This window comes from Nematostella vectensis, chromosome 7, assembly GCF_932526225.1.
Source record: "Nematostella vectensis chromosome 7, jaNemVect1.1, whole genome shotgun sequence".
NCBI classification, from domain to species: Eukaryota; Metazoa; Cnidaria; class Anthozoa; order Actiniaria; family Edwardsiidae; genus Nematostella; species Nematostella vectensis.
In genome coordinates, this window is record NC_064040.1 from 16,476,088 (window position 1) to 16,489,588 (window position 13,501).

Sequence of the window (13,501 nt, forward strand, 5' to 3'; positions counted from 1 at the left end):
AGATAGGAGGTGTTTATCAGAAAAGGGGTTGTTTTAAACTTAATAAAACAAACCAAGTGCATCGGGCTTAAAATTTTAGTCAGGATAACATTAAATTATAGGTTGCATAGCAAGCATTTCTTCTTTCTCACTGAGCAAGTCTCGCCCAGTAGAAGCTCAGAAGTAGAAGCTCAGATTGATTTACATAACCAGAATTCCGATGTTGTTTTTAAGATGGGAGGGAGCAATGGGGAGGGGACATTTTATAGGAGGGGGCATTTGTTAGAGAGGGGTGTTCAATACAAACTTGTAAGCTTACTCATTAGATAGGAGGAGTTCTTTAGATAGGGGGTGTTTATAAGATCATTTACAGTAATGATTTTTTATGCCTAATTTCCTTTATAGTTACCCCATTAGTCATTTTGAAATTGTTTGCAGCTAGAGTTTATGAGTTGGATCTCTTTTTTATTTTCAGTGGTATGTGATTTATTACTTTCCTATTTAACACTTACCTTTCAAATATTTTCCATGGACTGATATTTTTCTTTTGTGCTTGAAGCACAATTTCTATGATTGCCAGCATAACATAGAATTTTTTATTTTCTTCTGTGTACCGAGGCTCAGGACTATTTCCTTTGTTAAAATCTGCCAAGAGCTGCAATAATTGAAGAAAGGAGAAAAATTGAAAACAAAAAAGGACAAACCTCATCTAAAATATAGTAAAAAAAGTAAAATTCAGCAATTTCAGTTCTAGATCGGATATAATTGTGCCAGGAAATTTGTTTCTGGAGATACTGAAGATACGTGGAACTGCAAGGGAGGGAGCAAATTTGGCCCTATACACCTACTATATACTGATTTTCAAAAATATTAAAAAAATATCTCAACATACAGGCAATTTTTAGATACCAGAAAACAAATTTCCAAAGCCAAATGCATTATTACATTGTAGTCTATTTTTGCACGTGATCTCCTCTTACATTACACTTTTTCTAATTCCTCACATGGCTGTTTATAAGAACTTTAACTGGGTTTCTAGCCCTACCTGGTGAAAATAATACTTGAACGTGTTCTCATCATACTCTAAAAACTGGGAAGCTGTGCAGACTTTAAAAATCAGTCTGAATTCATATGTCTTCTGACAATCTTCCTCCAACAACTTCTTATGGCTGTTGACAGGTTGGGGATCCTTTGATACATGTACAAGACCAAAAAGCTCTAGAGTTTTGATAGAGATGCCAACCTCTTTGGCAACCAATGCACAAATATCCTGCACAAAGAAGAAGTTGCAGTCAACAAGTTGGGCAACAGAGATCTATGACACCGACAAGAGGATGCTGCCACGCGCAAGTTCGCGTCTTGTCCTGTTCAGGACTGCGTTTCATGCTTTACATGCCCTCTTCAGGATGGGATGCCGGCAAAATAAGCGTGTACACGCAATCAAAACTGGGCAAGGCAGGATCCTCTTGCAAACTTTGTAGATCTGAATCACTCTAATAACTAAAGGGCCATAGCTAAGCACAGGGTCAAGTGGGAAGATTTCCTCTAGTAAAGCCAGAGTTTTTAAATAAAAGAGATGACTGAACTCAGGTAAACTGATTAGCATTTGCAACTACTAAGAACATATGTTAGGTTCTGACTTCCAAGAAATAGCTTAATTTACAAAATTGGCCTGCTCTTTCCAAGAAATTGCTGAATAAAATTTGCAAGTCTCTTGACTTCCTTTAACAAAATTCTTAGCTTCAAATAGAGTAGGTACCTACATTATTATTGGTCGCAGGTAGCATAAATACTAAATGCATACTTACTTGCTCGCAACGTTCTAAGGTTGTATGTGTTTTTATACTTATAAGCACAATGCAACCATCGTTAAATTACGTTCATCGCATTGTATATAACTGCATTGACCGGTCAACTATCAAGACTAAAACAATTAGCACACCAAACTTGTGTTTATACATTTCAACATTACCCTTGCAGTTTGTCCTGGCTCAAGGCAGACTTCGGACGGGTCTGCATTGGTAAAAACAATCACACGACCTTTATGTCGCCGATTCAAGGAGAAAGTCTCTGGCACTGCAACCATTCCGTCATTTTGTTCGCAACGGGCATAGCGCGTGGGTCGTCGAAATCTTTGAATCAAAGAGTTCATATCCCAAGAAGGCATGCTTTAGATGACAAAGAACTCAACACATCTAGAAACCGTTGTGGTATGGGACTTCATACAACGTGACACAGTAGTTATGGACCTTCCGTAGTTATAGAGCTTCCTTTCACGGGGAAAGTCTTTAGTTTCTTGGTGTCTTACGGGAGATTCCCGGAAAAACAGGAAGTCTCGTATCATAGCCTCGATCTCATGTTGCCCGAGGAATACTCGTGTTAACCGGAAGTGTCAAGTTAGTAGATTGAAAAGTTCCCTTTTGTCGTATGAATTAAATAATAATCGCATCCTAACATTACACATGTACAATAATAGATGTTCATCTATGTACCATGCTTTATTAGACGAAAGACGTACTAATAGTGCCGTTTTTACGAGTCTTTACCGAGTGTTACACGAGATGTATCCGAGAAACATCCGAGCACTTACCGTGCTTCTAAATGCGTCTCAGATTTCACCCTTGACTCAACAGTTGGGCGCGAAGGTTTACTCGTTGTTTTATGGCCGATCACGCTTCATAAACACATCTTTATCAGTCTTCACAGCTGCGTGTGATGTTTAGCTAAAAGCCAAACAATTCTCCGATTGTTTTTTCCCGATTTCTGTGTTAGAAATCGGCTGCCTCACCTTAGAATGCCGCTCGTAAAACGGCTAATCATCCTTTCTATTGCAATGGCGGGATTTGTTGTGGCTGCACTGGTATTTATGCAATCACAGTCGACGCCAGGCGGCTTCTCGGCTTGGAGCGAGTGGAGCGTGTGCACTAGAACGTGCGGTGAAGGACTACAGGGGAAAATTCGTAAATGCAATAGCCCCACCCCAGGGCCCTTTGGTAAACGCTGCACTGGAGCCAATGTGATCACACGAAAATGCAAGGAGGCACACTGTCCAATAGATGGAGGGCTGTCTGAATGGAGCGAGTTTGGTAATTGTGATAAGTCTTGTGGAAGAGGTGTGCAAAAGAGGGTGAGAACATGCACCAACCCTTCGCCTCTGTTCGGTGGTAAAGACTGTGCTGGGGCTATGGAAGAGACAAAGGCCTGCAACACACATCCTTGTCCTGTTAACGGTGGCTTCTCGGAATGGAGTGTGTTCAGTAACTGTACCCTGGATGATGGTTACTGTGGGGAGGGTAAAAAAGTCAGAACACGGACGTGTACCAAGCCAACACCTGCATTTGGGGGTAGACCATGTTCGGGACCTGTGGCTGAAACTCACTCTTGCATTATACCATGCCCTACAACTCAGAAAACAACAACAAAACCATCTACGACATCACAAGATGCACCAACAAACTTGACTGCGACAGCTGTGTAAGCGTCTGTGAGAAAATATAACTTAAAAAAGTTTATCACCTTATGCACTAGTCAATTGAAACCCCCACCCTCATGGTCCCGGAAAGGGTGGGGTATTAGACTTTGACCCTGTACAAAACTAAGAAAAGCCCCCACCCCTACGGGACAAAACTGCAGTCAAATGTCCCTACCCCTCGGGATGCAAACTGAAAAAAGCCTTTATCTTTCAAAGCCAGTACTCTTCAGTGGGTACCTATTTTTCAATAACTATAAAAATAACAGTTATTTGAAAAAAGAAACAAATAATTATCCTCATATGGCATTAGTTATCATTCATATTCGTTTTTGCACATTTCGCCATGCACTTTGCCACACGCTGATACATGGAATTGCTTGCTACAGCAAATTAGCTAATTGGGTACAAAAAGCATCAATTAGGATTCTTAGAAATTCTAAGCAAAAGTTTTTATCCCTGTCATATTTTCTATATCACGATGAGTAAAGCAGATTAAGATTTGTATGTCATCATATTAAAAAAAAACTTCAGACTTAACTCTTCACACATCAGAGTTTTACAAGGATTTAGCAAATCTTTTAGATGGGATTGCAGATTCCATTGCAAATTTCGTGATATGGATGTTAGGCATATTGTGGGGGGGGGGGGGGGGGGGAGGGGGGAGTGGGGAGGTTATTTACAGATATAAGCAGTTTATATCATACAGGGAGTAAAAATCCTCCCAGAACCATAATAAAACAAATTTTCAGTGATATTGTTGTGGCGGGTGGTGTACCGTTTCTGTTGCCTCCTAACATTTCGTTGGCTTTTAACATCATTCCCCTTCTTCATTGGATTCTATAAAAGCAATATGTTCTAGTCTTCCTTGCAGTAGTTCTGGACTTGTCATACTAGGCGGCGCTCAAGCACCGAGACTAAATATGTTCATGCAGTTCAGTTCAGTTCATATTTATCCTCTTCGGCAAGGCAATTATTAGAGAGACAGGCTTATTCAAGCAATTATGGTATTTATAACAAGAAAGTGCAAAAAAGGTCATTTTCAGCTATTTGAATGTAAAAACACATTGCTACCTGTCAGGTTGCAAAGCCTTAGCTATTGAACAAGTAGTAGTCACCCTAGCAATATTTGCTGGAATGTAAGAAGAAAAAGGTTTAGCCATTTTTTGAATTATGAAAAGACTATCCTGAGATTTTGTGTTGTTATTGATATATCATAATAATTATAATTCACCTAAAAAAGACTGTACTAAAATTTTCTTTTGATTTTTTCGACTGTCAGAAACTCTATATTCTTATCTCTATTTCTCTTGCGTGGGCTCACTGTGGCGTTCCCTTGGATCGCGGGCTCGTGATAACCCAGCATGCATTTCGCGGCATTTATTTCAGATTCTATTTGCCGTATGCCGTACATCGTTTGAAACAAAAATCAGTAGAAAATAAGAAGAAAAAGGTGAATTCTAGCTGCGCTACTCAACGAGGAACCTTCCTCGTGAGTCCTAGGCGCCAGCAATGGAGCACGAGGATGAAAACCGCTTCAGAAGTTCAAATGTGGTGCAGGTTAGTTCGAGCGTCAATGTTGTTCATAATGGAATGGCAGGCTAAATATCAATGACTTTTTAGCAGAACATTATTAATTTTTTGGCTTTCAATAGACTGAATAAAGAGACCCATTGTCTTTTCTTTTCATTTGAGTTTTGTTAGGAATAAAAAATATCGAAATAACACCATCATTTCTTAGGTTTTTATGTTCTTAATTGTACTGAGATAAAATGTTGCCTCATTCCTCTTGAGAAACAATTTAACACGAGAAAATATAGTATAGTTATCAGCAAAGTATAAACTTCTTTTTAAAAATGCAAGATATGGTGTCTTCGCATGAAAGATCTATACTTAAAATATTTTGCTAGAAGGGTGATAACTCTAGCAGTTAACGATGTAAAACTTGTCATGAACTACTCAAACCAGATTACACTCATTTTCAGTCACATGTGTACCCTGTGCCTTCAGTCCCGACTGTGTTTTGGTGGACATCAATAATAACTTTAACATTTTTCCCATCCGCCCTGTTTCTTATCTTTGTGTTGTTGATTTAGCGAGTATGTTTGTATTTATCTGTTGTCTGCTTTCTTATCTTTGTGTTGTTGATTTAGTGAGTATGTTTGTATTTATCTGTGGTCTGCTTTCCTAATGCCTGTCACTTCTTGGCGCTCTCTCATTGGCTAGCTATCCAATAGCTTTCATAACTGCGGAATGGCTTCCATAAGCAAAAAACCAGTTGTAATTCGGAAATGAAAAACGTGCATATGACTAAAAATAAGTGGAAACTCAATTTGACCATTTTGAGATTGAATCACAGGTAAAACTCTACAGTACGATGACCTGTTCCATAACACTTCATATTAAAATTGCTCTATCTTTTTTGCGGAGGGCCCAATGCTCATGATTTTTTCTAAGACAACTACAAATTTATTTAAATGTGCATATAATATGCACAGAAAAGACTACACATGTTCAATTTTTATTGATTTATATGGTATTTTCTGTTTGCACATAGTGGGAGTAGTTCCGTAGCAGCGGGCATAGTTCCATATCACTCAAAATTCTGTTGTCTGGTAAGGGTTTTTTCATTTGAGAATCAAAAAAAACATATTTACTGAAGAACATATCACATCCCTTCCTTTTTGCTTAAAATTAATGTATAAAAATGATTTTAAGTTCACAATGCAGCAGGTAAACAAACCAACAGTCGTCAATAGGCTTTCACTCACGTGTCGCTAACAAATCCATATTGCAAGAAACAAAACGTTCTGATAGAATTTTACCAAAATAAATGCCACAACCCACACATATACTGAAACGGTAAAATAGACAAAATGCAAAAATGTAGAGGGTAAGGTTAGTCTAGAATTGGGTGATTTATTTTGATAATTTTCGTGCACGAGAGCTCAACAAAAAGCCGCTTTTATTTACAAGAACAAAATATGAATGCTATGGCCGCCAATGCGTTGTTGTCATTCTTTTGAGAGTTCTGCAATAACAATCCCTTTGTAAGTTAGCCAGCTAATGATTTAACTATGGTTAATCTTGGCCGTTTTATTTAATCATCCTTCTAGCATATTGATATATCAATTACAGTTCCAGTAATTATTTTAATATAGAATAATATTTTATCAAGCGCTAACAATATAAAGGAGGTTGTCTTTACAATGAAGTTCTTTATTCAGCTGAATGACTAAAATAAAAGGCCCACATAATAAAAATTAACCGTTTAGAATTAACATTACTGGGATTAAAATGATTAATTGAGAACGGGATAAACAAATCAATTCTTTTCGCAGCTTTATATCTGCAGTCAAACCAAAAACACATTATGGGCGCAGGGTGATACGGAACTATTCCCACGTCCTCCGGCAAAAAGCAATGTAAATCGAAAAAATTGCATCAAGTCAGAAAAAAAAAACATACACATTAACAGACATTCTTTCTTCTAAGCATTTGTATAAAAATTAGGACATTTTTGTTAAAGGAGGTATTGTTTTCATCTGACTTTAGTGACGCGGGTCAGTTCACTGAGCAGTAAACGCCGTTCATTTTAGCAACAATTATGAAAATCACTTTGAAATAATGATACTTTCTGAACAAACCATTGGATGAAATAAGTAATTTTGGATTGTTCAAATCTACAATATTCAAAAAGATAAAACAAATGTTGAACACATAACTAGGACTGCTACGAACTGGTTATTGTACTGTACGTGAGATATCTTGATCTGACAATATTACGCTAAGGGATTTGATCTAGTTTGAACATAATAACATGGAGCATGCAGTGTTTGCTATCAATAAATACAACCCCCCTCATTTGGCTTTAGTCTATTTTGCTCTGACGAAGGACTAACAGGATACTACTGAGAGACATAAAACATACCATTCTAGCCAGATTTTGATTTATTCCCTTGATTCCATACCAATACAGACAACCTAGTTATTGTACTGTACATCTTGTCTGTAGTGATTCTATTCTATGTAGTCTTTTGCGTAATGCTCTGTAGTGATTCTATTCTATGTAGTCTTTTGCGTAATGCTCCAAACTTGTTGTTTAGCATCACAGCAGCTTGATTTCTCCAAGTCCTGGGATGTCTACTACCACTAGCTTGCCTGGGGGGTTCACCCCTTACCCTCCCACGCCCAGTCCCATGCCGCCATTAACACCCATGACGCCTATGACTGGCGAGCCTTCTGGTATTCTACCACAATTACAGTGAGTACTTTTCTCAGCTATGGATCTAATTTCTACCCTTGGCACAGCATAGTTATGAATAAAGACATTACACTTCAAATTTCAAAAAGATATGGGCAATGAGCATTATTTTTTCTAGTGTGTGTACAAGCATTAGCAACTGGTGTTTGCAGCATATGCTGATAAGTGAAAACTTTACCTTCAAAACCTTACACTGCTTGATATCTTAATTGTGCTTATGTAAGGATGGAACCTCTTTTTAGCAGAAAAGATTGAGAACCAAATTGTGAAATTTTGGGAAGAACTCTTTGCTATCTTTTGCTTAGGATTGATTAAATGGTGAATACTGTGGCAAGGGGGCAATATTATGGGCAAGTGTTATGGAACTTGGATCACTCAATGGGTTTTGTGATGACTTTTCAGGAATATAGTCTCCACTGTCAATCTTGGTTGTAAACTGGACTTAAAGAAGATAGCATTACAGGCCCGTAATGCAGAGTATAATCCCAAGCGGTTTGCAGCTGTTATCATGCGTATCAGGGAACCCAGGACGACAGCTCTCATCTTCAGCTCAGGCAAGATGGTTTGCACAGGAGCAAAGAGGTAAGTACAAAGAAATCTGAAGACATACATCTAATGTTTACACTATACAGCATAGGATAGCATCGAATGTTTTAGTTGTATAGACCCATTAAAAGCATCCAAAGAAAGCTGGAGATATGTAGCTCATATGTCAATATACTTTTCTATTATTTGTATTGACTATCTTGTAGTGAAGAGCAATCCAAACTGGCAGCAAGGAAGTATGCCAGAGTCGTACAAAAGCTGGGATTTCCAGTAAGTAGTGCAGTTCTCAGTGTATGTGGTACATTCTTTCGCTCCCCCCCTCCCCTTTTCTCTATTATGCAGCCATACATCTAAAACATCTAAGACAACAATTTAGTTGGCTTCAAAATCATTCCAAACTCCCAGAGAGTTTTCCTCTCAAACGCTACATAATTTAGTAATTGTGTTTTTTTATGCTGCTATTTTCAGGCTAAGTTTACAGAATTCAAGATCCAGAATATGGTTGGAAGCTGTGACGTCAAGTTTCCCATCAGGCTAGAGGGGCTTGTGCTTGCACATGGACAGTTCTCAAGGTGAGTTATAAGTTTCATTCAGTCAATCTTTAGTTTATTCCCAACTCTTGTACCTTATTCTTCTTTATTTTCGCGCATCTGAAATTTCGCAAACATTTTCTCTGCACAGTATGCGATTCTTTAATTTCGCGATTGCTGAGAAGAATTGTGTTTGCAGGGGACTTTATTTTGCGAACTTGAGGCTCAAGTGACTTTTTTTTCTGTTTTTACAATAAAATGACCTTTACCGACTACTGAAACAAGACCAATATAATTAAAACAACTCCAACACACTGTTTTACAGTAATATGGGAAAACCTACACACTGTCTTACAGTGTTCTTTACAGTAATATGGGAAAACCTACACACTGTCTTACAGTTTTCCTTACAGTAATATGGGAAAACCTACACACTGTCTTACAGTGTTCCTTACAGTAATATGGGAAAACCTACACACTGTCTTACAGTGTTCCTTACAGTAATATGGGAAAACCTACACACTGTCTTACAGTGTTCCTTACAGTAATATGGGAAAACCTACACACTGTCTTACAGTGTTCCTTACAGTTATATGTAAAAAACCTACACACTGTCTTACAGTGTTCCTTACAGTAATATGGGAAAACCTACACACTGTCTTACAGTGTTCCTTACAGTAATATGGGAAAACCTACACACTGTCTTACAGTGTTCCTTACAGTAATATGGGAAAACCTACACACTGTCTTACAGTGTTCCTTACAGTAATATGGGAAAACCTACACACTGTCTTACAGTGTTCCTTACAGTAATATGGGAAAACCTACACACTGTCTTACAGTGTTCCTTACAGTAATATGGGAAAACCTACACACTGTCTTACAGTGTTCCTTACAGTAATATGGGAAAACCTACACACTGTCTTACAGTGTTCCTTACAGTTATATGTAAAAAACCTACACACTGTCTTACAGTGTTCCTTACAGTAATATGGGAAAACCTACACACTGTCTTACAGTGTTCCTTACAGTAATATGGGAAAACCTACACACTGTCTTACAGTGTTCCTTACAGTAATATGGGAAAACCTACACACTGTCTTACAGTGTTCCTTACAGTAATATGGGAAAACCTACACACTGTCTTACAGTGTTCCTTACAGTAATATGGGAAAACCTACACACTGTCTTACAGTGTTCCTTACAGTAATATGGGAAAACCTACACACTGTCTTACAGTGTTCCTTACAGTAATATGGGAAAACCTACACACTGTCTTACAGTGTTCCTTACAGTAATATGGAAAAACCTACACACTGTCTTACAGTGTTCCTTACAGTAATATGGGAAAACCTACACACTGTCTTACAGTGTTCCTTACAGTAATATGGAGAAGTGCTCTTGTTCTCTCGAGTCATTATCAAGTATTTCACATGTCCTCACTAAAAGATCTTATAGAACCGTCAATGATTTTTTTCTAATCCATTAAAAAGTAACGTTCACGGTCTTGATTTTTCCCGAGTCTTTAAGTTAACGAATTTTATGAAATCGCGAAAAACGCGACTTTAATTACGCGCGAAAATTAAGCAGAATAAGGTAGCTGAATTGCCGGTGGCATCAGCAACATAATTACTACATTAGACTAGGGGGCCTGGCGCTTGTACATGGTCGGATCTCAAGGTTGTTTTCATGTCAAGTTATCAATGCTGTCCCATGGTTGGTAGTCTTAAAGAGCCAATTTATAAAAGGTTAGGGCAATGGTTTGTTTATTACAAAGTGTACAACATGTTTACCTATATATTGCTGTTTTTACCTATATATTGCTGTTTATTCTAGTTATGAACCTGAGCTATTTCCAGGGCTCATCTACCGTATGGTCAAACCCAGGATCGTGCTTCTCATCTTTGTCTCTGGCAAAGTCGTACTAACAGGTGGGACGCTGTGACAAACAAGGGAAGTTTCTGTACTTTGAGGAAGTGCTTCTATGGGGAAGTGCTTTTAGTTACAATCCATGCTTGGTATGGGGTGTATTTAGACGCGTACACAGGGGGGTGCACAGGGTGCCCACGCACCCCCATTGCAGGCCAAAAAGTTGGTCATTTCTTATTAAGGAATCTTAAATACTATGCTTTTTTCATATGATACCTATGACTGCGCCCCCCCCCCCCCTCCCCCACTCGTCCAATCCTGGGTATGCGACTGATATTGATAGTGTGAGGTGCTTGTACTGTGAGGCTTTGCTTTTAGCTCTTATAACCATGTTAGCCTATGGTGCCCGCCATTGCATGCTCCTGTCGCACAAATCTTGCATTTCCATTGGGTAATTCAAGCTAGTAAATGATATATTTTCGATTAAATATTCTTGCAATTAAACCATTGTATTTTAGAATATAAAGAAAACCAGAGGAGTGGCTGCTCTGAACACGCGTGTTGTCACAGAAATCCTAACATGCTATAGAAAAACATGAATTTTTTGCCAGAAAGGTTTATGTAATTTGTATTATTTTCTTGACACGTCTTTTCCTTTTTTTGTTTCTGTTTCAGGAGCCAAAGTTCGCCAAGAGATCTATGAAGCATTTGATAATATTTATCCGATATTGAAGACATTCAGGAAAACATAGCAGTTGATAATTTTCCAAATTCTCTATATGCCCAACTCTCGCCTGGGACTAATCTACTACTGTATTTCCGGCTGCGATGAAGGCCTAGTATTTTTGTACATTTTTGCAATGTGAAGTAATACTAATATGAAGGCAAATCCTCTGTCTGTACCATAAGTATTTGATATGCTTTGTAATATATTCCCCTTGCTACATATAAGGTTCAAGTAATAACTTCAGACTTAGATTATTATTATTGACGTCACTGTATATTTTGTAGTATTCTTTTCCCAAAGCAATAAAGTTTAGACAAATCCATCCTTCCCTCCACATGATGCTGCCTCTTGTTTTAAAATGCAGTTACCACCTCGGTAACGGACAATCCCCTGCAGTTACCACCTCGGTAACGGACAATCCCCTGCAGTTACCACCTCGGTAACGGACAATCCCCTGCAGTTACCACCTCGGTAACGGACAATCCCCTGCAGTTACCACCTCGGTAACGGACAATCCCCTGCAGTTACCACCTCGGTAACGGACAATCCCCTGCAGTTACCACCTCGGTAACGGACAATCCCCTGCAGTTAACCCCCATCAAAAAGGAGGTGAGAGTCCATGTGAATCGACGAGAGTTCAAACTCTCATAGCCGTTTGGTCACAACCCCGTAAGAGCCTAGGGATAGTTCATTTATTATCCCGAAAGGGGGGGAGGGGGAGGGGGGTAAAGATACCGTGTGGGGGAGGGGTACTAAGACACGTTTTATCTATACATTGCAAACCTGTGTACACCTTATATACACTTTTTTCATGGTATCCGCTATATAATATTTATAAAGAGCTTATGTTCTATATTTAAGATATTAACAAAACGTTTTAATCCTATAAGCGCTCATTCTTCGTCCTCAACATCCTAACTCATATCTGATTCGCTGTTTTTCTCGCTCTTTTTTCTCGTGCAGCGCGTTTCTCGCAAGGAGAAGAATGACAGGCCTTTTTGCTTCTGCGTCATCTATACCCAGTCTGGTATTTAGTCGCATCTTTGAGAAATTGAGTGCCTTCCCTGAATAAATGTTTTCAGCCAGGTCCTTCCCCTACACTTTCAGACCAGCTTGCAGCTAATCTCTTGCTTCATTGGACGCGTTCCTTTGATGTTGTCGTTGCTGTTTCTTTCTTTGCTCATTCTGGATTCAGTTCGGTTTCAGTAATTACAGCATTTATCGTTGCTGGCGATTCATTAGAAAATTATCTTGTTTAACCCATTGACCCCTCAACCGGCCTGTACCGGCCGTAAGAAGAACCTGCAAGCCAAAAAAAAATACAAAATAAAACACTCCTCTGTAACAGACCCGACGCGACATGGTTTTCGGCCTACCCGACGAGGTTTTAGCCTCCCCTCCCCTGCGGTAAAGAAAAATTAGCTCACCCGGTGGAAATTTCAAACCCGATGAGTCACAAAAACCCGACGAAAATCTAGATCAGAGGGGTAAATAAACAACAAGATCAAGATATTCAGGCAATAGTCTAAGGTATAAATGGTTTTGAAATTAGGCATCAAACCAAGGAGTGAGCGACTACTTTTGAGCTGATATGTAACAATACTTCGGGTTCTCAGACATCCCGGATCGAACAAGATATATTTGAGCCAATTTGAGCAAAACGCTGAAATACCAAACAAGAAAAATACAACTCAAAACACAAATAGACACCTTTATTCTGATCCTCCTGGCCATTTCTATGGCCCCAAACCCAATGTGCACTGCTTGAAGTCTTTTTTCCCTAAAGCCAAACAAATTAATTCCAGGTCAAACAATTTTGGAATCAATTTGGTTTTAGAAATGCATTTCCACGTCCGGTGAAAGACAAACTAGGGGAAAAAAACATGAATCCACCTTTGCTTGCAAAATCCGTAAGCACAGCACTAAATTTTGCCCCTAAATATCCTAGGGCACTCCCCCAATATGCAAATAGCAATAGCTGTATTTTGTTGAAAAAAGAGCAGCTTGTGTGATGAAAAATAGATACCGCTGACTGTGTACAGCACTGTTCCACTTTGAGATGTATTAGAAACTCAAAATAAGGTGAGGAGGAAGTCTTTTTTCAGTCTTCTTTGGGA

At 38.8% G+C, this 13,501-nt stretch overlaps 3 protein-coding genes across 5 annotated transcripts in view; 2 read left to right on the forward strand and 1 right to left on the reverse strand.

Moving 5' to 3' along the window:
• LOC5516063 overlaps nt 1-2,287 on the reverse strand; it is a 23,715-nt gene extending 21,428 nt beyond the window's left edge. For 2 of the 3 annotated variants that reach the window (XM_048730788.1, XM_048730787.1), the window contains exons 1-3: nt 1,952-2,287; nt 1,025-1,249; nt 492-634 (exon numbers count right to left, since the gene is read on the reverse strand). In XM_048730788.1, coding sequence (XP_048586745.1) covers nt 492-634; nt 1,025-1,249; nt 1,952-2,146 — 563 coding nt within the window. In that variant the 5' untranslated portion in view covers nt 2,147-2,287. The remainder of the gene's footprint in view (nt 1-491; nt 635-1,024; nt 1,250-1,951) is intronic. The other variant, XM_048730789.1, reaches the window with a different exon arrangement.
• Nucleotides 2,288-2,362: 75 nt separating this feature from the next.
• Nucleotides 2,363-4,203, forward strand: LOC5516060 (mucin-like protein). Its single transcript, XM_032385755.2, has one exon. The coding sequence runs from the start codon at nt 2,774-2,776 to the stop codon at nt 3,455-3,457; it is 684 nt and encodes a 227-aa protein (XP_032241646.2). The 5' UTR covers nt 2,363-2,773; the 3' UTR covers nt 3,458-4,203.
• Nucleotides 4,204-4,813: 610 nt separating this feature from the next.
• Nucleotides 4,814-11,718, forward strand: LOC5516059 (TATA-box-binding protein 2). Its single transcript, XM_001636116.3, has 7 exons — nt 4,814-5,008; nt 7,555-7,712; nt 8,115-8,294; nt 8,465-8,528; nt 8,727-8,830; nt 10,625-10,719; nt 11,333-11,718. Exons 1-7 carry the CDS (start codon nt 4,961-4,963, stop codon nt 11,407-11,409), a joined length of 726 nt encoding a protein of 241 aa, XP_001636166.2. The 5' UTR covers nt 4,814-4,960; the 3' UTR covers nt 11,410-11,718.
• The last annotated feature ends 1,783 nt before the right edge of the window (nt 11,719-13,501 follow it).

What these genes read in the sequence shown, in the direction of transcription:
- LOC5516059 (XM_001636116.3), top strand. Translation starts at nt 4,961, where the DNA reads ATGGAGCACGAGGATGAAAACCGCTTCAGAAGTTCAAATGTGGTGCAG. An exon ending in GGTATTCTACCACAATTACA is followed by an intron (nt 7,713 to 8,114) that starts GTGAGTACTTTT and finishes ATGACTTTTCAG; the next exon opens with GAATATAGTCTCCACTGTCA. An exon ending in TGGCAAAGTCGTACTAACAG is followed by an intron (nt 10,720 to 11,332) that starts GTGGGACGCTGT and finishes TTTCTGTTTCAG; the next exon opens with GAGCCAAAGTTCGCCAAGAG.
- LOC5516060 (XM_032385755.2), top strand. Translation starts at nt 2,774, where the DNA reads ATGCCGCTCGTAAAACGGCTAATCATCCTTTCTATTGCAATGGCGGGA.